General features: G+C 43.2%; 1 protein-coding gene across 2 annotated transcripts; it reads right to left on the bottom strand.

Moving 5' to 3' along the window:
- Positions 1-6,949: 6,949 nt before the first annotated feature.
- On the bottom strand, positions 6,950-23,860 carry LOC109312813 (solute carrier family 2, facilitated glucose transporter member 11-like). 2 transcript variants are annotated; one of them, XM_019539112.1, is made up of 12 exons: positions 23,736-23,860; positions 22,894-22,992; positions 16,427-16,587; positions 13,356-13,480; positions 12,775-12,904; positions 12,505-12,653; positions 11,000-11,187; positions 9,148-9,258; positions 8,970-9,071; positions 8,314-8,389; positions 7,482-7,609; positions 6,950-7,239 (listed from the first exon to the last, which is right to left on the bottom strand). In XM_019539112.1, the coding sequence occupies exons 1-12, from the start codon at positions 23,757-23,759 to the stop codon at positions 7,033-7,035; spliced, it is 1,500 nt and encodes a 499-aa protein (XP_019394657.1). In that variant the 5' UTR covers positions 23,760-23,860; the 3' UTR covers positions 6,950-7,032. The 2 variants fall into 2 exon arrangements, with proteins under 2 accessions (XP_019394657.1, XP_019394659.1); XM_019539114.1 differs by lacking the exons at positions 22,894-22,992; positions 23,736-23,860 and adding an exon at positions 16,968-17,685.

Genomic DNA, 23,860 nt, shown 5'->3' with positions numbered 1-23,860 from the left:
AAGTTACATTTTAACTTTGTTTTATTTTGACAGAATTATGTTCTTTTCAGTAATTGAACAAGGTCTAAAACTACGGGGTTAAATATTTCAGCAAGGGATGTGTCCAGCCCAATCCAAAAAGAGAAAAGTTTTCCCTGCCCAGGGAGGGGAAAGAGACGAATAGGTTTCATTTGAAGGGCGCTCATTGATTTGGGAGGGGAAGGAGACAAATAGTTGGGACATAACAACCTAAACGTTGTTTCAGGGATGGTGGACTACTTTCATTCTTGGCTGTAAGTTCTCTAATGTTTCTGGAGTGATCTGGAGTGATCTCTACCTAAATTAGAAGGCATTTGTACACTAACTTATGTCATTGTGAAATAAGAATGTATTTGTTTTCTCCTTGTAATTTAGTCCATAGTTGTGCAACCCATACTAACCTAGGACCCGCTTACTCATGAGAGCAGGCCAGCTGAAGCCAAAGGTAGTAAGTGCTCCCAAAGGTGAGAGAAGATTGTACAGCTGGGACTTTAATTATTAAGGCCAGAACTCAGGCTGTATTGTGACTCCTTTACATCATGCTGTAGGCACAAAAAAGTTCTTAAAAACAGTCTCCAGCTGTGAGATGGTCACATAACTATTTATGTGTCCTATTGTGGCATAATACTAGAGTAGTAGCTCCTACACTCCCTCCTGTAGCCTATGCCAGAGGCATGACAGGGGGAGGGAAAGGGAATAGGTATGATCAGACCCGCCTTTATGCCTGATAGATCTCTTTCTGTTGCCTTCCAGTTGCCTGAGACTTTCCTTGCTACAGCAATTATTGGGGGAGGGCACAGGTAAGCTTCACACCACCATTACGTTCACTCCTAACCTGCACAGCGTGACCCTCAGCTACAGCCTTGGACCTGGCCCTCAGAACCTGCACTTGAAGCAAACGAAATATTCTTATTTATGGAGAGGCTTCCTGCAACTAGCTGTGAGTTAAGTCAAAAGAAGTGAGAGAGTGTCCATTAATAGTAAAGCTTTGGTTACTTGTGTAACTACTAGAGTCACTTTTTATATAACTGATGGACTTGAGTGATGATGCCTGGTCCTCGGGAATGCCAAAGCACCGCCAGCTCAATGTTTTACCTACTTGGAATGGTTTGAGGTTTTACACTCTACTCCTGCTAAGCACCAGTGGCTTTCTAGGTGTGCAGGAATGGGTAATGTGTAAGCTTAGTCACTACTGAAAGCACCTGTTATTTTATTATTTTTGAATTTTAAACAGTTTCCTTTAATACATTATTTTAAGGCCATGGTGAATATTACACATTTTTACATAATGGATTTTGGATAACATTATTACATATTACGTAATGGATTTACAGTATCCTAATAGTACCTAACCATGATTTTTTGCTAAGGGTAGTTACCGGTTTTCCTATATAATCTGGGCTGTTAGGTCTGTTATGGCTCTTAATCTGGAACTGCCCCACTTTGGTAGAAATATCAGGAGGCATTGTGCTGGGTGGAGCAAAGGGACACTGACTGTGCCTGGCCCTACATGTGGAATGATGACGAAACACAAAGAAGACCCTTACCTCCTTGTCCTCTTCCTCCCCTGTGTGGTTGTACAAAAGCCAGCCAAGATTTGTCCCTTATTATATGACAACATGCAACCCCTTCAAGTTCTCCTTTGGAACCATATTCAAGTTGTAGTGTATGTGGTGATAATGAATCATGGGGGAGGTGTAAATTTGATCTGCTTTTTTCCTTGTCACGTGCTTTTCACAAATTCTTTGCCCGTGTTGTTTAAAAACAAAAAACTGATGCCAGCAGGCCATAATTAACAAACAGTCCAGCAATGACGAAGCACGTGCATGTGTAGTAGAAGGAAAAAGCCATGATGAAGAAACAAAACTCTTTCAAGTTTGCAGTTATTTATTGTAAACACTGAGTGAAAATATTTGTAGAGCGTTAAGGAAGAGTGCCTTTGCATGTGCTTTAAATATAGTGAATCATAAAATATTTTTAGCATGAAAAATGAGCAGATGTTGCATGGCAGTATTTCAGAAGTAGTTGCCTTTGATATAAATGGCTATAGGATTTATATGAAAGAAGATGTGTAGGGTCTCACTTCTCTACCACCTATGAAGGGACCTTCACATTTTCCTACCAGTTATACAGGTATGGTGGATATAGATCTGCCATTAAGTGTTGTTTCACAGAGGTGTAACGGAAGCAAGGTGAAGAGACTGAGGTGTAGAAATAGCAAGGCATGGTAGTAGCGCGATTGGTAGCACTGTACTTGATGGGGGTGAATGTATAGCATATGGGTAGAAATGCAGAGGTGATTTATGGCTGATGATGACAATACATTTATTTAAACATAAGCATAAAAACCACATAGTTTTGATCTTTGCCATGAAATAAATTCAGGATAAAGTAGCCCTCAGGAACCAGTCCTGCTTATATTGAAGTCAGCAAAAGACTCCTTTTGGCCTCAGTGGCAGCTTTAACAGAAGTTGGATAAAGGCCTTAACCTCTGCTCCCAAATTCATTCTATTTAGTGGGTGGTGTTTAATGTTATACAGAGCATTTTTTACAAACTGGTCAGGTTTGTAGAAGGGAAACTTCGAGGTGAAAAGTCAGGAGCACCAAATAAGTAACTTAAGATTCTGAAGGTCACGTGCTCTACTGTATTGAGATACAATATGGGCTCTGATTCAGCATAAAACTGCTGTATTGTATCTTGAAATTTGATGTGGACCACAGAGAGAAAAAGGGAATCTTGATACAGATGTTTCTGCTGCATCCTAAATACAAAGACTTAATTTTTTTTTTTATGCAGCTCACAAGAAACCTGTCGTTAAGGCCGTATCTTTTACAAAGGCAGACAAAGTTATTTTGGTAAATGCATGGCTATAACACACCAGATATCTTTTACAATTCCTTTTCCTCACATTATTTTGGGTTGTGTTATTGTTCTTAGCTGCCTTAGATAATTCATTCTGATGCACAGCTTTTGTGAATCCACTCTTAACCTGATGATTCACTGTTTTATTAGAACATATTCTTGGGCAGTGACAGGCAATTGAGATATTAAAGGAGTCCTAGGCTACAAACAGACAGCACAGTTTTCCTGGGAGAAAATATTTTCAATCAGGTCAAAGTGTAATTGTTGAGAAATCTATGTTTGTTGTTCCAAAACAAACCCTTTAAAGGGTTTGCAGGAGAAGTGCTCACAGTTTGCCCCAGGACATCATGATATGTGTCTGAATGGTTGTCTCACGATTACATCCTTGGAACAGTGGAAGAAAAGTGGCAGTGCATTCAGCCACTCACTAAACCTTGATTGGAAATGTGATGGATGTGTGTTAGGGCTGTGCAAAGCTTTGGTCCCTGATTCGATTCGGCACAGATTCAGCCCGATTCGGTGGCTGAATCTCTGAATCTGAATAGAATCAGAGAACCCTTTAATCTCTCTAAATCGAATCGGAATCCTCTGAATTGATTCGGAGAGATTCGGAGATTAAGACATAGAGACAACTTGAAATGTTTTTTCTACATACCTCTAGGAAGCAGGGGCTCGTGAATGCTGCGATTCTGGGGTGCATGGAGTGTCCCACAGAAGTGCACGGGGCTCCCCAGTGTGCTCTGCAGCAGGCCCAGAAGTGGACCAGAAGCACTTCTGGTCCACTTCTGGGTCCTCCAGGGAGCATGCCGGGACCTCCCCATGCCTCCCTGGCTCAGCGACTGGTGCCTCCTGGGTCTGGGGGAGGGTCACCTGGGGTCCCCCTGTGGCTAATCGCTGAGCTGGGAAGGAGCAGGGGGGCCATCCAGTGTGCTCCCTGACAGACCCGGAAGTGGACCAGAAGTACTTCCAGTCCACTTCTGGGTTTGCTGCCAAGCACGTGCAGCCTCCCCCTCCGCACTCCTGTGGAACGCTCCATGTACCCTAGCATTGCAGCAATCACAAGCCACGCCTGCTACATCAAGGCATGTCGGAAAAATGTTTAAAGCTGTGTTTATGTCCAAATCGCTGATTCTCTGAATCAGCATCTAATGTTCAGATTTGGGTTAGGCCAAATCGAATCAGGGACAGTGATCCAAATCAATGAATCAAATCAGTGTCCCTGATTTGGGCCAAATCCAAATCAAATAGGGTCCGCTTTGCACACCCGTAATGTGTATACCAACCTCATGACTTTTCTCAACCTTTTCCGTACCTTTTACTGGGTGGTTTAAATCATTTTCAGAAGTAACCACTGTGGAATATTTAATATAGAGGCAATCAGAAACTTAATGTTTTATATATGCATGTCCTTTTTACTGAATATTTTGATATTAAAATTTCCTCAAAGGGTTGCTGTTCCCTCTTCCTTAGACTTATGGTTTTTGTACTTGGGAACCTCATGGTTTTATAGGTGCCAACTCCATAGGTGCTCTAGGGCTCAAACATCCACTGAAAAAAATCAACAGGTGCTCAGCACCCATGAGCCATGACTGCTTTGGTTTTACATGTTAGATCTCCCTGTGGCTGTTTCCAGACTTTAGAAAAAAACCCAAAACGTGCTTTACCAGAAGAAGCAGTGCATTACTTCAATCTAGCTCGGCAGTATCTATAAAGACTGGGAGCTTCAGCAGGGCTTTTTGGCACTTTTAGCTAAAGCTGATTCAATCAGCTATTAAAGTAAAGCTCCTTTTTAATGCCCCATCCCCCCTCACAGAAAAGCACCCACTGGCAAAAAACAAAGTAAGCACCTAGGTATGGTTTGATTAAGAACCTTATGGCAGTGCACTTGCAGTGCCTGCCACTTTAAGGGTCGAGTCAGGCAGCCAGCAGGCGCTTGATAGCGGCAGCCATTTTAGAACACTGGATGCCTACATAAACATAGCAGTTTGCTGCTGCTGGCCCAAGCAGAATCATCACCTGGCTGAGCTGCATGGAGCATCTAACAGGTAGGAGCTGGAGGCTCTTGGTCCTGGGCATGACCTAAAACTGCACCCTGCTGGGGAAGGGTAGCCTGGTGGGGCTCCTGGGGGTCCAGGAGTCCCCAGGAAATGCCAGGCCAGACACCTCCCCAGTGAAAGGTGAGCGGGGGGCACCTTAACCCCAGCCCCCATCTTCAGGTGGGCTTTGGAGGCAGTAGTGGGGCCAGGCATGGCTGCAGCCACCTGAACCCAGGAGGGGGGTGTAAGACCCCAGGAAGTGAGTGTAGTGGGGCCAGGCTCGGTAAATGGAGTGCCACCTGAGCCTGTGGGGATGGTCGACCCTGAGGCCCTGAGAGATAGGGCAGTGTAGTGAGGCCCAAGGGAAGAGGGAGGAGCTGTGTGGCTACGCACAGACTAGGGCTGAATGGGAGTAGACCTGAAGGGTTGTGCGTGAGGTTGGGCTGAGTAGGGCTGAATAGGAGTAGGTCTGAAGATCAGTCCCAGGAGCATGTTGAATAGGGCTGAACTGGGAGTAAGCCTGAATAGTGGAAGGACCAGTCCTGTGAGTAGTTGATTGGAAAGATGATGTGAAGACCCCAGGGTGGGGTGTGGTGCAGAGGCCGTAGAGTGGGCATGGTAGGAGCCCCATGTGAGGGGAGTAGGCCAAGGTAGGTCTTCAGATGCCTGAGACTTTAGTTGGGCCAGAGGCTGAGTAGGGGGCTTAGCCAGTGCGTGAAGAGGATTCCTGACCCCAGTAAGTCCTGCACTGCTAGGAGGCTGAGTGTGGGTCAAAAGTAAGACCTACAGTTGAGCACAATGACCTGCTGCTTGGTGGCGGGGGTGAGAGTCCCTGTGAGACCCTGGAGCACCAGTTGTGGTGTGGGTTAAGAACATCATGTGGATGCTATCTGAAAGGCATGAGTTGTGGTGTAGGGGAGGTCAGAGCCACAGATAGCGCCCCCTGGCATCAGGGCATGTAATAGGCAGCCTCCCACATTTACCGTCCATTTATGGGAACACCAAAGTCATGGCAAGTGAGACAGGGCAGATTGCCCCATAGAGGCAGGTGGGTGGGCCGGCATGGGATTTGGCCCCTAGCTTGCCCCCGTCACAAACCTAAAATACAGTAGTTCCCATAAACAAGAAGAGGGAAGTATTGAACCACTTAACTTAGCTCTGTATATGTCCACAACCTCACTTCTACAATTAAATGAAAAGATGCTGCCCCTTTCCTTTAATTTAAAATATTTATCTCTTATTTTTATAACACATAATAAATAAAAAATGGATCTTTTTCCATCATTAATGCTGTATTTTATAAAAAGCTGCAATAAATTGATATATTTCTGCATCATCCAATGTCAAGTATCATTAAAACAAAACTTTGAAACATACTCATAAAACTATGTGAAATGCTTGCAATTAAATGAGAAAACACATGAAGCTTGCCTTTCTGAGTGGTGTTGCAGATTTGACAGACCATCTTTGTCCAATGATTTAAAGTTCAGAAACTTGGTCTTTTTTGAGAGACCATAATGCAGGTTGTGAATTTTTTAGTGAAGTCATCTGAAATTGTTATACTGAGGAACTCACTGATTTCTGCTTGAGCTTGATTTGAGATTTTGGATTAGTTCTAACCTGAAGCTCAAAGTGAAATTCAGCGTAGAAGACCTATGTCAATCTTGACTAATGAAAATGTTTTTGCAAAAAAAAGACTTGTAAAGTGACTTCTTCACGGTTCGTTTGACCAGACTCTGGAATAGAATTGGGGAGGGGGTGTGTGTGCAGGCCTGTACTCTGGAGATCTTCAAAAGGGGACTGGACACCTACCTTGTTGGGGTTATTTGACCCGAGTAGTCTTTCTTGCCCAGAGCAGGGGGCTAGACTTGATCTCACAAGGTCCCTTCCAGCCCTAAATGTCTATGAGTCTACCAATTTATCACAGCATGTTAAACTTGACATCATCATATTTTAGAGCTTCATAGGGATGAGCGTTACACGCAAAGATGTCTTTGTGTATGAAGAAAAAAACAAAGTTATAATGCAAATGAATAGTGTAGCTTTCTTTCGTTCTTCTTTCTGTAAGAATCAATATCTTCAATTTTAAATAGTAAAAGGTCTTTCCATTGGCCATTAGAAGCTGGTGTAGGACATGTGTTCCTCAAGGAAGTTCCTTCTCACAATAGAAGAAAGTTTGTTCCCAGAATATAACTTGGTGAATTCCTCTGTTATTTCTGTGACTGACTTCCCCTTTGTCTCTGGAAGGAAGAGGTAGATGAAGATCCCTGAGCCAACAACAACCCCCATGAATATGAGAAAGCAGAAGGGACCAAGGCTTTCCTAGAAACAGAAATTAAAAATGAGAAATGAGTATATTTTATTTTGACTTTTCCCTTCATTGCCCCTTAATGTGGGTGTTGTGTCTTGGAAATTAGTGCAGTGGACATTTTAAGGTGGTTCTAAACACTTTGATTGGAAACTTGTATTGGAAATGTATTTCTGTCCTACTGAGCCCAGCCAAAGTTGCAATGGGGGCTTCAATTAGGAAACAATCAGAAACTGATTTGAATGAAATCACTTACAACAATGAATGGGAAAATCATTCCAATCACGAAAAGTCCCACCCAGTTGAGGCATCCTCCAATCACAAAGGCTGAGGATCGAGATGATTGGTTGAATATTTCAACCATGATGGACATGGTGGCTCCACCTGAAGAATAAATAATAACAAAGAAGAAAAAGTTCAGCAGCATTCCTTTTTCCCCTTTTCCATTTTTTTCCTGATGAAAAGGCAAAACAGAGTTATTTTAGTAACTTCAGGGCCTGATTTGAGAAGGCATAGGGCCAAAGGCCCCTATGGTTGCTAAACATTATAATCTAATATTCTTTGTTAACTGGGACACTGCTAAATAATCAGTCCCAGTTTCTTTCTTGGTTAACCCCTTTCTGCATTAACCTCTTCTCTATTCCAGTGTTAATGGGTGCCTATATACATGTGCTCTGATGTGTTTCAATTAGAATGCTCTAGCATTGCCGCAGCATCTTGTGTATAAGCCCCTGTGAGCCGAAAAATGGCTGCTGGGGTTCTGTAACTAAAGCCCATCATATGAGCTTTAGTTAAGGCATCCCGTGGCCATTTTTAAGTGTGTGGGGGCTTAATACATGTGATGCTGTGGCTTTTTAATTAGAGTGCACTCTGGGAAATGGTCTAGTTAAAAGGCCCTCTCCTCCCCAGCATGTGTATAGGCACCCAATGTGCTGAGGTAAAAAGGCCTCCCTTTATAGGGGTATACCTATATAATTTGACTTGATCTCTGTGTATGTATCTCTTTCATTCCCCACAGTCCAATGTTATTCTACCCAGGTAATATGCACCATTGGATAGTTTGTTCCTGTACATATTGATCTACTCACATGGTCCAATTCCAAAGAAGAAAACAAATAGGAAGATCAGAATGACACTGCAATAGGACGTCCAGTTATATTTATTCTAGAGGGAAAAATACAGTGAGAGCAGATGTTTGCTAATAACACAGTGGGAATGCAAGCTTCTTTGATTTCTGTTACAGAGCTCTTAAATAGCACAGCTTTAAATGTGTGAGACTCCACAGGTATATCATAGATAACTCTCACTGTACAGGAGCAGTTTTGCTGGTGGATGGAGGTCTTGAAAATGTAGGACACTTCTTTCTGGATGGCGCACAACAGATTAACTTTGAGGAGGTTCCTAAGAACTTGTGAAACAAAGGTGTGGAGTTAAAGCTGTGGTTTATGCTTATAGGATGTTGGAAGGGGTTAGGTAGAGCTGATAAAGTTAGATTGGGACACTAACCACAAGACGGGTAACAAAAAGTTTGAAATCTAGGAAAGAAGTTGTAACAAAGGAGCACATGAGGCTGACTGTGAGTGTTGTTACAGAGGGACTTGTTGGATCTGCCACCGTGCTGACCAAACTTCATTTTGTGAAATCAGAAAATGTTTGCTGTATAACATACAGCTTTTCTCTGTGCATGGGAAAGTCAGCAATAAAATGGACCTTCAAAAGGACCCATTAAAAATGTCTTCCTTACCTGCAGGGAGAGAGTTATTGTGAGAAGAACCAGCACTAAAGCCATCATTGCATAGCCTTTCCACAGGAGTGTCTTCCTGCCAAACCGCTCAATGGTAAAGGTCTGGAGGGCAAAACATACAGTGACTTCACTATAAACCTGGCAAATTCTGAGCAACCCTCAGTGTGATGCGACTTACACAGAGTATAGTGGAGAAGAGTTCACAGAGTCCAACACCCAGTGATATATATGGGATACGGCCTTCTTCAAACCCAGCTGTGCACAGCACCTCAAATGTGTAGAAGTAGACCTATAAAATCCAATGGAAGAAAAGAAAAACCCGGCACTTTATACCACAGTCTCTGGTGAGGTATATTATTACTGAGAAAAGAGGTGGGCATCAGATAAATGCGATGATATTTTACCAGTGATCAATCCTGTACTTTTTGCCTGTTGCTAGAGTTCTTAATAAGAGGTATTTCTACATATCTGTGATACGTCTGATCTTTTGTCAGGCCCAGAATGTAACTGTTGGCTTGTATCAACAAAATAGATAAAACATGGGCACTGGTATCTGCAAATGTCAACACACTGGTCTGCCAACAAAACTCAACTGTAGTGTGGAGGGATCATCCTTGTATTTACATTTATTGGGGCAAGATTTCACCTGGGGAAAATCAGAATAAGTCTACTGATTTCAGTGGAGTTATGCTGACTTTTTTTTTTCCTTCACCAGTTGAATACCTGATCCACTAATGTGAAAATCTGGATTTTAATATATGGGGATTTTTGGGGGTATGTTTACACTGGACTATTTTGACTGCTTTTCACTGTTGCCACCACCTTTTTCAGCTCTGTTATAAAACTGCTGTTCACAAATGGCTGGTTCCTGGTAGCACTGTAACCTTGATATGCAGACTGGTAATGGGTTAGGTTAGGTGTCATGGTCCTTATATTGACATCTGCAGTCCCATTCATGAGTGAAGCTGAAATGATGGTAGAGCAAGTGGAGAACTTAAGCAGAGTGACTGTATGGGACAACACGAGGACACTGCTTGCCTAGGATTACATTGGTTTCACTCTTCACAGTTTCACTCTGAAGTCACTGACACATTGGCACAGATCTAATCCTACAGGAGGGCTTGGAAAATGGTGAGGATGAAAAGCAGATATAAATAAAAGAGGCAAAGAATGAAACAGATGGAAAGGAACTGACAGAAAAAATGGGAGCCACATCAGTTACCCAGTGATGTATATATCTATAACATAGTACTGGAGGCTGCTCTTATCATAAAGATGATTTGACTGTATTGCATAACTCAGAAGTATTATATCTTAAAGCTATCAAATAAATTGCTTTTATACAGCTTTTGAGAAACCAGGAAGGAGTGGGAGAGAAGATGAATGGTACACATGACCCCTACCTGGCCAAGACTTCAATTTTTGGTAGGTTGTCCCTTTTAAAGACTGTCATTTGGGAAGCCTCAGGCTGCATAGAAGCGCTGCCAAAGGGTCAGAGTGGGGTAACAGTACACAGTACCACACACTACTTCAGTATGAATGGCTGTTAGCATCTTGTTGGCCTGTTGCCTGAAAGCTGTTATCCTGAGGACCTGAAAGCTGTTACCAGCTGCAGTGGGACATCACAGGCTGTCTCCAGCAATAATTCAGGAGAAATATCCTTAAGCAAAGTCTCACAAAGATTACCCTTTATATTCCCTATATACCCTTTCCTAATAATCCGTAACATTTACAATGTTTTACAGATTTGAAATACTATGGTTACATTAATTAATTAGTCTTAAAAGATTCTTGCTTGAGAGGTGAGTACTTATTATACTTCATTCTATAGTCAGGGAGGAGAAAACGGAGGCACAATGAGGCTCAAAGCTGTACAGTGAAAGAGTTGCTGAGCAAGGCATAGAGCTAAAATCCTCATGATTTTCACCCAACTGCGAAGTCCTGCGGGGGACACTGCGGTGGTTATGTAGAGCCTCCCACATTAATGCCTGTGAAGAACACTAACATTTTAAGTAGGGAAGATACCTAACTGCATTGATGCCACAAAGCTGCATCACTATGATAACAGTAACTAAAATGTACAACTGCCAGCGCAAGGATGGATCTTTCATGACTTGCAGGATGCTCATGGATTTGATGCTTTTAGTTGCAGCCTTTTCTTCCTTCATATCATTAAGTTCTGCTTGATGGTCCATCTCACCCCACAGTTTATCCATGGCTGCATGAAAGAAAGGGTAAAACATAATAATTCCCCTGTTTACCCATCCTTCTATCTTTAGTTGATACAATCATGTTTTTAGAGTATTCACTAATTGTTCACTCCATATATAGCTCCATCAATCATTGAGTGAAGCAGTCTCTTAGACATGTCAATTATTATTACCATGCCTTATAATTCTGATTTTCGAAGGGTATGGGACACGTGCATTTGGACCTATTTCAAAAGGGCAGCAGCTGTTACAGTATAATTGTTACATGGGAACAATACAGATGCAGCAAAACCACTCCAACTTTAACGCTACTTTATCCCATATATGTGTCCATACCAATGTGCTGCACATGTAGGTGTCCATGCCCTGAAATGCAGACCACCCACAATCACAGTTGAAATCAGTGAAAGTAATAGGTGCATCTTAACAAATTAGGTCATGTTATTTGCCAGTCATTAGTATTCAGTACATATTTAGCATGTTACATGTCTCAGCACTGAATTCTGTCTATATTTTCCTCTTTTTTTTGTTTTATTCCTGCTGTCTATATGGCCCTTATCACTGTAGAATCTGTGTTCCTATTGTTTAAACATAGTCATTTCAGTAAGTCTCCCTTGCTTTCCCTATAGGAGAAGCATCTTGATTATCTTACAGGGCTTTATATGTATCTGTTTATATACAGCTAGAGGCAGATACATGAATATACATGCATTGATACATATGCATGTATGAATATACATATTGCATACTTACCTGCATTTACTTCTATGTTATTGGGCATGTTGTGTGCCAAGAATTTGCTGAAAGAAAGCTGAATTTTAAGAAATGGATTTTGCATTTAATATCAGGGTGGTGAGGTTATTGTTGGTTACTTCTAACTCATGGAGGGTGAATTCCTTATTCTGTGATCATCTTCTATGAATATTTGATTTCTCAGATTCATGAGCTTCTACCCATTGTTCCACATTTGTATTGTTTCACTGGACCATAGCTGTCATACAGGGTCAGAGTAAGAGAGCTGGTTTCCCAAGGAGGTCAGCTCAATCACATGGAGGGGTTTTGATATCAGGGTGCAGACCTTGAATTGGACTCTGTATACCATATAGAGCCAGAACAGCCAGTCAAGTACTGGAGTAATTTGACCTGTGCTATGAAGCAGACCAAGTTCTGAGGACTGCACTTTTTATAAGACATGTAGCTTATACCTTGATTTAATGGATTACAATCATCATACTCGTTTGTCACAAATTCTTGGATCACCATGGACAGATCTCTCTTAGACAGAACTAAAATAAAAGCAGAGAGGTAAAATCTGCTCATATTACCCTTCAAGCAGCCTTCCTCATCATCCTTTTGAATTAACAGGTAGGGTGGAGATTCAGGAAAGAACGGCAGAGTGACCAGCTGGATCAGTGCTGCAATTCCTATGAAAGCCATCAGCAATGGCCACAAGGATTCAGTTCCTAGAAATTCACTAGAGAGTACAAGGAAAACATGTATATGATAAAATTTTAATTCAGTTTGTTTTTGGGGAGAGAGAGAGAGAAGAAAATATAGAAAAATGAGTAAATAAGTGAAATATATATTTAGTTTACCTTAGTCCCATAATTTGCCCTAAGACTTTTCCTAGTGACCAAAAGAGACCAGCAGAAGAGTTTGCAAATCCTCGCAGTTTCTTGGGGGAAACTTCTCCTGCATACTGAGGGTGTATAGTCATACAGAAGCCTTGAATAGGGATGAAAGTTGGGAAGGAAGTGAAGAGACAGGATAATTACATTCATAAGGAAAAAAATATCTTTCTAAATTAGGGCCAGATCCTATTACACACCTCTTAGATGCCTAAATAGTTCTTGAACATCTCACTAGGGTCTTATTTTACCTGCTTGAGTCCTTGAAAAACTGTGAGCACATCTACTTTTATAATGTGTCTTTGCCTTTTCTCTGTGAAGGTAACTTAATTCCTCATCAGTAGAACTAGCATAATTGATACGTACGTTTGTTTTGAAACCAGGATGGATTATATCTTGCCACATTTCCAGAATGGTGTATTTGTATATTCTATAATCTTAAACTATTCTTAGGGAAGGGAAAACTTACTATGTAAGAAGATGGAACATTTTGAAACAGGGAGGGGAGTCCTGCTGCAGTGTATATAAAGGGTAATGTGATGTCCTACCTGCACTGATGCCATAGAAGAAGCGTCCAGACAGAACCATCTCAAAAGACTTGGCCATCTTACTGAAGCCCATGAGAAATGCAGTTGCTATGATGAGTAGATTGTTGTACATTAGACAGTTCTTCCTGTAACGGTGCACAAGAAACTTGTATGAAAGTGCTTGTCAATGTATATCACTTTTTATGCCATCTGCTAATGTCTTCCTTTTGCTGTGTTGTCCAATCCAAGATTATCATTGAGTCCAAAAATATGGGGTTCATTAAGTCCTTTTATGTTGCGTGGCTTAAATTGGTTTAAGTAGATGCCAAGGGTAGTAGAAGGTCCTCTTTGTGTGCTGCACATATGTGAGCAATATAGGGTTCGACAACACTACTCTCCAGTACTGATTTGGGGGCCCTTAAATAAAGGACTAGAACTAAAATTCAGTAGAAAGTGATGATTCTGTATTGGGCCAGCAAGGCATCAGCATTCTTGATGCTGTATTAGATAATGCATTAGATTTTGCTACACGTGTCTACACTGTATGGATTTATCAATGTATATTTGGTGAGATCATAGACTCACAGAAAATTAGGGTTGGAAGGGACCTCAGGAGGTCATCTCATCTAGTTCAACATCCTGCTTAAAGCAGGACCATCCTTAACTATATCATCCAACCAAGGAAGGCTTTGTCTAGCCAGGTCTTAAAAACCTCCCAAGATGGAGTTTCCATAACTTCTCAGGGTAACCTGTTCCAGTGTTTTACTACCATCCTAGTGAGAGAGTTTTTTTCTAATATCTAACCTAAACTTCCCTTGGTACAACTTGAGACCACTGCTCCTTGTTCTATCATCTGCCACCGCTGAGAACAGTCCAGCTCCATCCTTTTTGGAACAGGTGGTTGAAGGCTGCTTTGAAATCCCCTCTCAGTCTTTCTCTTCTTCAGACTAAATAAGCCCGGTTACCTCAGCCTTTTCTCATAAGTCACATGTCCTTGCCCTCTAATCATTTTTGTTGCCCTTCGCTGGAATCTCTCCAACTTGTCCATATCCTTTTTGTAGTGTGGGCTCCCAAGATTGGACATAGTACTGCAGATGTGGCCTCACTACTGCTGAATAAAGGGGAATAATCACTTCTCTTGATCTGCTGGCAACACTCTTACCAGAGGAGCCCTGTATGCTGTTAGCCTTCTTGGCAATAAGGGCACACTGTTGGCTTATATTCACCTTATTGTCCACTGTGATTCCCAGGTCATTTTCTGCAGGGCTGCTGCCTAGCCAGTCAGTCCCCAGTCTATACCAGTATATGAGATTGTTTTGTCTTAAGTGCAGGACTTTGCACTTATCCTTATTGAACCTCATGATATTTCTTTTGGTCTAATCCTCTAATTTGTCTAGGTCTCTCTGAATCTTAGCCCTACCCTCCAGTGTATCTACTGCTCCCACCATCTTGGTGTCATCTGCAGACTTGTTGAGGACACACTGTGAGCCATCTTTCAGGCCATTGATGAAGACATTGAACAAAACCAGCCCCAGAACCAACCCCTGGGGACTCCGGTTGATACCAGCTGCCAACTAGACATCAAGCCACTGACTACTACCCTCTGAGCCCAATGCTCCAGCCAGTTTTCTATCTACCTTATGGTCCATTCATCCAACCCACACTTCCTTAGCTTGCCTGCAAGGATGTTGTGGGAGACCATATCAAAAGCCTTGCTAAAGTCAAGGTATCCACTGGTCTCCCTGCATCCAGAGCCAGTCATTTCATCGTAGAAGGCAATCAGGTTGGTCAGACACGACTTGCCCCTGGTGAATCCATGCTGACTGTTCCTAATCACCTTCTTTTCCTCCAAGTGCTTAGAAATGTATTCCTTGAGGAATTGCTCCATGACTTTGCCAACAACTGAGGTGAGGCTTACTAGTCTGTAATTCCCTGGATCCTCCTTTTCCCTTTCTTAAATATGGGCACTATATTTGTCCTTTTCCAATCATCTGGGACATCTCCCAATCGCCATGAGTTTTGGAAGATGATGGCTAGTGGCTCTGCAGTCACATCAGCCAACTACCTTAGCACCCATGAGTGCATCCCATCCAGCCCCATGGATTTGTATATGTCCAGTTTTTTAAATAGTCCCTAACCTGTTCTTCTGCCACTGTTGGCTACACATCTCCTTCCCAAACTGTACTGCCAGAGATATGACTTAATTGTGGCTTGAAGAAACAGGTGGTAGAAATGGCTGTAGGGAAAAGCTGAGAAGTGTAGTAGTACAGACAGTGAAGTAGTAGTGAGTTGATGAGAACAAGGCAAGCAGAGCCCTGGAAGGAGCAAGAGAGGCTGGGGGGTTGTATCAGGGAGAAGCAGATGCAGCATCCCCTGAGAGGAGTGGTTGCCATCAAAGGATATTTATTACAGATGAGAGAAGAACACCCCTTGAACCTGAGAGGAGTGTTGGAGCTCCACTCAGGTAGTCAGTTTGAACCAGTGTAGGTAGTAAAATCTGCCAGTTGTAGCGAATAACTGAAATATTTAAGTCCTTTGTACAGAGACTCAAAGTCAAAAGATTGTGAAATCTAACTAAGTCACCACTTCCCTCTGTCGCTTTGAGCAAGTCTCTAAAGCCCTCTGTGCCTCATTATTCCATTTCAGAAATAGTGCAGTGGATAATAATGATAGTTACTTAGCTTTCTTGTAGAACACTATGAAGATTAATTTATTAATATTTTTCCCACTTTGAAAGTAGGAAATGCTGTATTGATGCCAAATATCATTATCTGTTTGGGTACTTAATTTTATAGATCCTGATGAACCAATTCAGAGGTTCAGGGTTAATACTAATCACTGTGTTGGTCATCAGATTATTTTATTGAGTTGTTGTCAATTTAATGTGAATGTGCTGTTCCTGCCTGGATTCATCATGGGGTTTTTTCCACTATGAAAAATGATCATTCTTAGGACTCAAATAGCTGTTTCCCAAACATGGCAGGTAAGACTAATACATAAGGAGTTATGATACTGTTTTTTTCCCCCCACTTTCTACCAAGTTCCTTTTGTTTACAAGTTTTGATCAACAAACTCTTTTCAAATATACACACTTTCCATATTTAGTAGTTAGGTATCCACTGCAAAGACACCCCAGCAGTCCGCCAATGCCGTAGATTGATACAATGGATGACCATATCAACATAAGGGTCTTTTGATGGAGGGGAGAGCCATATCGTTCCAACCAAGTTTCATTGATAAATCTCTTAACATGCTGGTAGGAAAAAGAGGATTTTCATTATCAATAATCAAGAAGACAGTGCATTGCTCACAGTAATTCTTCATTTAATTAATAGGTTTTTAAAAATTTTCAGCTGTTGCTAGTTACTTTATAAGAGGTGTTACAAATGAGTGATCTGTTAGTAAATAGCTGTTTAGCAAAAAAATGTTCCCCAGTGGCTAGCACCAAAGTTTTCTTGCAATTTCTGCTCCTTGTGTCCTATAATATCATCTTTGCAATTCTCTTATACCATTGTACACTGGTGGTATGAGCCTAAAGGAAGTCAAGGTATTTTACATCTATAGTAGAATTAATAACTGATATTGCAAGAAATACTTGTCATTTTTCCCAAAAAGAAAAAAAGAAGGTATTACCTTCAAAACTCAAGCTAATATTGCAGTGCTGACTTGAGCCAGGTATAACATGCACTTTTTCTGTAAAGTGTTGCCCATATAGCTCAATATGTGCTTGATATATTAGTCTTAAAGTTCTCTTATATTGCCAAACCTGTCAGATTGTGATGGATGAGACATTTTTTTATTTGAGCAGTATTTAAATTGAGGTGAAAGGCTAATGAATGAACATACTGTAATCTTAATCCTTGGAAAATCCATATGCAGTATAAAATTAATGAAAATACACCCTCACACTGACATTTATTTCTGTAAATAAATTCCCAAAATTAAAAACACTGATAAATAATCACCATGTATATACATATATTCACATGACATTTGTATGTCCCTTTCTTCCCCTCTACATTGGAAGGGACAATATAGACTGCAACAACTGTTATTAAGAAATCTCTATCCCAGCACCCAGAATCCTAAAGTATTCAAGTATTGGCATCATTTGTATTATTTTATTTTTTCTCTGAATTTGAAATTTGATGTGATCTCCTTTTTAATATTAAACCAAAGCCTTATCCAGCATAATGTCCTGCTTGGATTTCCTTATTTCATCAAAACGATGCCCTCAAGGTCTCTTTGCTGTTTTGCCTAGGGGGCTGCTTAGTTTAATATTGTGGCAGGGCACTGCTGGTGCCTGCCACTTTAAGAGCAGAGCCAAGCAGCCAGCAGGTGCTTGATCATGGTGGCCATTTTAGATCTTTGGCTGCCTATATAAACACAGCAGGTCACTGCTGGCAGGCCAGGCACTAACATTGCCTGGCTGCAAGTCTCCATGCAACATCCTGGAGGTAAGGGCAGGAGCTGTAGAGGATGGTGTGGAGGCTCCTGGGCATGACCTAAAACTGCACCTTGCTGGGAGTGGGTGACCTGGTGGGGCTCTCAGTGGCGCAGGAGCCCCCAGGAAATGCCAGGCCAGTTACCACCCTGGTGAAAGGTGGGTAGGGGCATGTGACAGTGGTGCTTCCTTGGTCCGTCTACTAGTCCCCTGCAACACTGATTAAGGGCCGACTGCCCACCTTCTCGTCTGCCACGCCTTGTTGTTATTTGTTTGATTGGAAGATATTACTCGAGTGGGAGGCTGCCCATTTTTTGTCTCAGCATGTGGGGTACTATCTGTGGCTCCTTTCCTCCCCTTACACTGCAGCCCAAGCCTCGCAGATGGTATGGACGTCTTTTGACCTGGGCCCTGTTATGCCTTAGCCCTCTCTTTTACTTCTGGGGCTCCTCACTGCCCCCCTCCTGCTCCGGGGCTGGGGTCAATGCACCCCCAAAATGCTGCACTCTCTCTGGGACCAGGGTCTCCACACTACCATGGGGCTCCTATGAGGCCACCTCCAACCTCTAATAGCTTTACCTGATCCTCTGGTAAAAAAACAATAAACACACGAACACAAAGCCCCTGGGCTACAACATAAAAGCTAGACTGTCTGGTCAAACAAGATTCAATCCCTACCAGAGAGAGAGCACCCCAACCCCAGCAGCAACCAGGGGATGTTCCCACCATTGGAGTTCTCCCCTTCGTCTGCACTAGCTGAGTTCCTCCTCCCTCAGGTGCCGGAGGGTAACTGCCCTCCTGGCCTCCTGCCTGGTCTTAAGAAAGGCTAAGCCCTGCCCCTTCCTGTCACTAGGGTTCACTGGTTGCTGTAGCAACCAGCACCTGCGCAGTCCTGGTGACTGGCATCTAAGCCTCCCCCTTCCCACCACGAGGGGTCTCTCCCGAGCTGTTTCTGCTCTCAGTCACAGGGCACCTGAGTACTCTACGACATACCTCCCCCCCTTCAACTCCAGACTCACCGAGCCGATCTTCATTCTTGCTGGTGTTGCCTCCACTTGGGCTCCTTTCTGGGCCTTTCTTCTGGCACCCGACAACCCGGATGTAGGAGGTGGAGGTTTTCAGGTGCCTCCTACTTGCCTTTTCCCCAAAGGCGCACCTTGTGGGATTTGTTGGGAGTTACCTGCCACAGGTAGTCCCCCCACATTAGACAGCCTTGGTAGGGTGCACCTAGGCCTGTAGGGCCCCAGGCTCAATGTATTCTTCGACTGAGATGTTAGACACTGTATCGTAGCTATGGGGGGGGGCTGTCTCTCTGAGGCCCCCTTTTTTTCTTTTTCTTCCCTTCCTTCACAAGGCGCTGACCTTCCTTCTCCTGTCCTCTGACAGGCCAGCCCTGACTGGAAGGGTCGATATTTAGAGAAGTCATCCTGCCTCCCAGTAACAGGGTTAGGTTTCCCTGTCACACAACCCCTCTTCTTCTTTTTTGTCTGGGATCCTCCCGGTTCCCCAGGCTCCTCTTCCTCCTTGTATTGCCTTGAGAAGAAGTCAGCATTTATATTCAGGGTCCCCAGGTGATGTTTTATCTCAAAACAATACGGCTGTAGAATAAGGGCCCACCTTATCAGCCTAGCATTGTCTGTTTTCATTTTGTAGCCAGCATAAGGGCTCATGATCAGTGATCAGTGTGAACTGATGTCCTAATAGATAGTACTGGAACGTTTCGATAACCCATTTAATTGCCAAACTCTCCTTTTCTATCGTGGTGTAATTCCATTCTGGTGGATATAATTTCCTACTTATGCAGGCTATAGGGCGCTCTTCTTCTCCCTCTCTCTGCATCAACACCATTCCAATAGCTACTTTTGAGGCATCGGTCTGTACTTGGAACGATTTATTAAAGTCGGGTGTATATAATAGGGGTTGCAAGCACAGTGCGTCCTTCACTGCTCGGAAAGCCTCTTCCGCCACCAGTGTCCATCTCACCTTGGTAGGAGCTTCCGCCTTTGTCATCTCTGTCAAAAGCTCCACCACCTCCGCAAAATGAGGTACAAACCTCCTATAATAGTTGGCTAACCCCAAAAAGGCTCTCACTTGCCTTTTAGTATGAGGAGCTTGATACTTCTGTAAGGCCTTCACCTTGCTTAACAATGGTCTCACCTGTCCGCTTCCTACTAGGAATCCCAGATATTGTGTCTCCTTTTTCTCTACCATGCATTTCTTCAGATTGGCCATCAACCCAGCCCTTCTCAAGTCTTGCACTACCGCTCTCAGTGCGGTGAGGTGTTCCGCCCAGCTTGTGGTGTAGATTATAATATCATCAATGTAAGCCGCAGTGTAGCCCCCATGGGGAGCCAAAATTCTGTCCATTAGGCGTTGAAATGTAGCTGCAGCTCCATGTAATCTGAATGGCATGTGTTGGAATTGGAAAAGACCCTAAGGGGTGGCGAATGCTGTCTTTTCTTGATCCTCAGGAGCCACTGGGATCTGCCAGTAACCTTTTGTCAGGTCTAGGGTGGAGATATAGCGAGCTTGCCCGATGTTCTTTATCAGCTCGTCTATTCTTGGCATTGGGTATGCATCGAACCTAGCTACTGCATTCACCTTCCGGAAATCAATACAGACACGAATTTTCCCATTGGGCTTAGGTACTGCCATGATGGGGCTCCACCAGTCACTGTGTGATTCGCATATGATGCCCTTCTCTAGCATCATTGTTATTTCTGTCTTTATTTGGCTTTGCAGTTGTTGGGGAATCCGTCGCCAGTGTTCACGGACCACGTGGCCTGGAGGAGTTCTTATTCAATGTACCACAGCCCAAGCTTCCCCGGGTGTTTCCTGGAATATGTCTCCGTACTCCTTGATTAGCTCGGTGGCCTGTCTTCTCTGTGCTTTTGATAGTCACAGGGCCAATTCCATGTCACCCAGTCCACTCTCCTCGGTCAATGAGGGTCCCAATTCTAATCCCTCGGAATGGAGGGATAGGTACATGCATTCTTGGTCCTCCCACTTCTTTAGCATATTAACGTGGTATACCTGCTTCTTTTTCTGTTTATCTGTCTGGTACACCTTGTAGTCTACAGGCCCCACTTGGCGTATCACTTTGTAGGGTCCCTGCCACAGCATAAGTAACTTACTCTCCTGGTCTGGCAATAGAACCAACACGTGATCTCCTGCATCAAATTTCCTTGTCCGTGCACCTCGGTTGTAATATCTCATTTGACGTTGTTGTGCCTCCCTGAGATTTCCTAGGACCATACTTCGGGCTGCTTCCAGATGTTCCCGCAGGTGTATTACATATTGGATCAAGTTCTAGTCTTTACTCTGCTGTTCCTCCAGCTTTCTTTAATCAGATCCAGGATCCCTCTTGGTTGGCGGCCATATAATTCAAAGGGTGAAAACCCAGTTGAAGCTTGTGGTGCCTCCCTTATCACAAACAAAACCGATGGTATCATTTTATCCCACTCATGAGGTCTCTTGACCACAAACTTCTTTAACATCTGTTTCAGCATCTGGTTGAAACGTTCTATGAGCCCATCCATTTGTGGGTGGTACACTGCTGTTCTCAGGTGTTTAATTCCTAAAGCTTTGCTCACCCCCCTCAAACACCTGCAATGTGAAATTCATTCCCTGATCCGTCAGCAGTTCTTTAGGGAGTCCAACATGAGACAATATCTTCCCCAGCTCATTTGCCACCTTCGGGGCAGATACGGTCCGCATCAGCACAGCTTTTAGATACCTTGTGGCATAATCCAGTAGAACTAGTATATATTGGTTCCCAGTGCTACTTCGGGGGAGTGGGCACACGATGTCCAGTGCCACCCGCTCAAAGGGAACCTCCACCAAAGGTATTGGAACTAAAGGAGCCTTTGGGGGGTGGTCTTGGATTCACTTTTTGGCACACAGGACATGAAGCGTGATACTTCGCCACTTCCCGCAACAGTCCTGGCCAAAAAAACCTTGCTTGAATACGGGCTTCAGTCTTGTCCCTGCCCAAATGTCCCCCCATAGGGACTCGTGACATGGGTGCATGTGCAACTGACTGTCTCTATCTTGGGGAAGCTGAGTGTCTCTGTTGAGTATTTCCTCTCCTTAGTCTGTCTGTGGTTTTGTAGGTGTTAATCCATGCTTGTTAAGTCATTATGTAGTAGCTAGGTCCTGTGTATTGAGCTGGTCCCTGAGTGAATCATGATTGATTGGTAACTGGTAACACAGTAGCTTAGCAGCCAGGCCTGCAATAGTTCCCCCCCAAGACTGACACAGTCAGTCCCACAAGCACCCATGTCACAAGTTTTGCCTGTCAGGTAGCTAGAGGTGCAGGGACCCAAAACCCCCCTGCACCGATCTCCTCGACAGCTGGCAGGCTTTGTGGCCTCAGCAGGGGCCACCATCCCTGCAGCTTTCATCCTGCTGCACCTTAACACACACAGGGTCACCCATGCCACGAGTTTTGCTTGTCTGCAGCTTGAGGTGCAGTTCCCCCCAAACCCCTGCACTGATCTTCTTGAAACTTGGCAGGCTTTGTGGCCTCAGCAGGGGCTACCATGCCTGCAGTTTTCACTGTGCTGTAATGCATAGACGTGACACGAGTTTTGCTTTCAAGAATTTGGGGTGCAGTTCCCCCCTGAGCCCCTGCACCAATCTTCTTGAAACTCAGCAGGCTTCATGCTCTCAGCAGAGGCTACCACTCCTGCGAATGTCATCTAAATCAGACAAAAACCAACAACATTATAGATATTTAATTGATTCCCCATTATATCCTATGGCCGGATCTCTGAGGTGGCTCCGAAGCTTTTTGAAAGCAGTTCAGAAGCTCCAAACGGGTTCAGAAAGCCTAACAAAGCCAGCGCTTTGATTTGGACATGCTGCTTCAGACACCGAAGCATCCAAAGCTTCTCCAGATCCGAAGCAGGGTCCGAAGCCTTGCACAGCACTACTATTTTTGTCCAGCCACAGCCTAGCCCTCATTTTTCTTTTCTAGACAGAATGGGAATGGAAGGAGCTGGGAGCACAATGTCAGTAGAAACACTTGGGAGTTTATTTTGAAGAGCGTCTTTACAACGTGGACACATCACTCATGATCCTAAGGAGACTGTGTCTGTGTAAGGGCTTTCTTACCACAGAAGGATAGTTGATCATAGAAATCTGAAAACCAATTGTGAAGCATCCTCCAATTCCCAACATGAAGATCATTTGGAATAGCTTCTGGTACTGAACCTGTGAAGAACCATTAAACAATGAAGAAGGTTGTGAAAAAATCAAGAAACATGTAGTCATATGTCACCATCTTTATATTTCCAGAATAATAACTTTTTGCCATTGGCACTTATCAGAAAACTTGTCAAAGAATGCAGGATTCCTACTCAAAAGAGATCCATCAGACAGACCCCGGAATAAGGATTTTGTTTCTTTTTCTCAGTGGAATATTAGTTGACCAACATGGGGCTTTGCTTTCTAAATCACACTCCACCTCAAGCACAATTTCTATATCAATTTCAAGGGACAGATCAGGGAAATTCTGTTACTTAATAATATAATTACTATGTTGCAGGGGAAGCCCAGAGGTACAAACACCTCCTCATTATCACTGTCTAATTCTGTTTTTTCCCTGTCCCTTCTGACCCCGAATCTCCTTCTGGTTGCAGTATGCCTTCCACCTTCTCAAGAAAGAGAATTAAGTCAGAGTGTTTCCATCCAGAAAGTTTGTTACATTTCTATTGATGCTTTACTGTTTGAAGCAGAGGAAATGTCTCTGAAAACTTTCCTGCTACTAAACTAGAAGCATCTATAAGAGCCCCCTGTGTACATCGTTTTGAAAGTGATTACTGCAAAAGTGTAGCAATTTTCTTTGTCTTGATAGCATAGGAAACAGACCCCATTTTAAATTTAATTCTGCCCTCTTGAAACCTTGATAATAGCAGAAGCCATCATCTAATGTACATAAACCTTGTGGTACTCACCAGGTCAGAGAAAAGTCTATCCATCTTATATCAACAGGGTAGCTGTTTCCAGTCACTGATAGATCCCTGCTACATGGAGGAACTCTTGCTTTATGTTTCCTCACTCACACATGTTACCTAGGTAA

This window comes from Crocodylus porosus, unplaced genomic scaffold, assembly GCF_001723895.1.
Source record: "Crocodylus porosus isolate Cpor-Errol unplaced genomic scaffold, CroPor_comp1, whole genome shotgun sequence".
Taxonomy (NCBI): domain Eukaryota; kingdom Metazoa; phylum Chordata; order Crocodylia; family Crocodylidae; genus Crocodylus; species Crocodylus porosus.
Note: the sequence above shows the minus strand (reverse complement) of the source record. Positions and strands in the feature narration are given on the sequence as shown.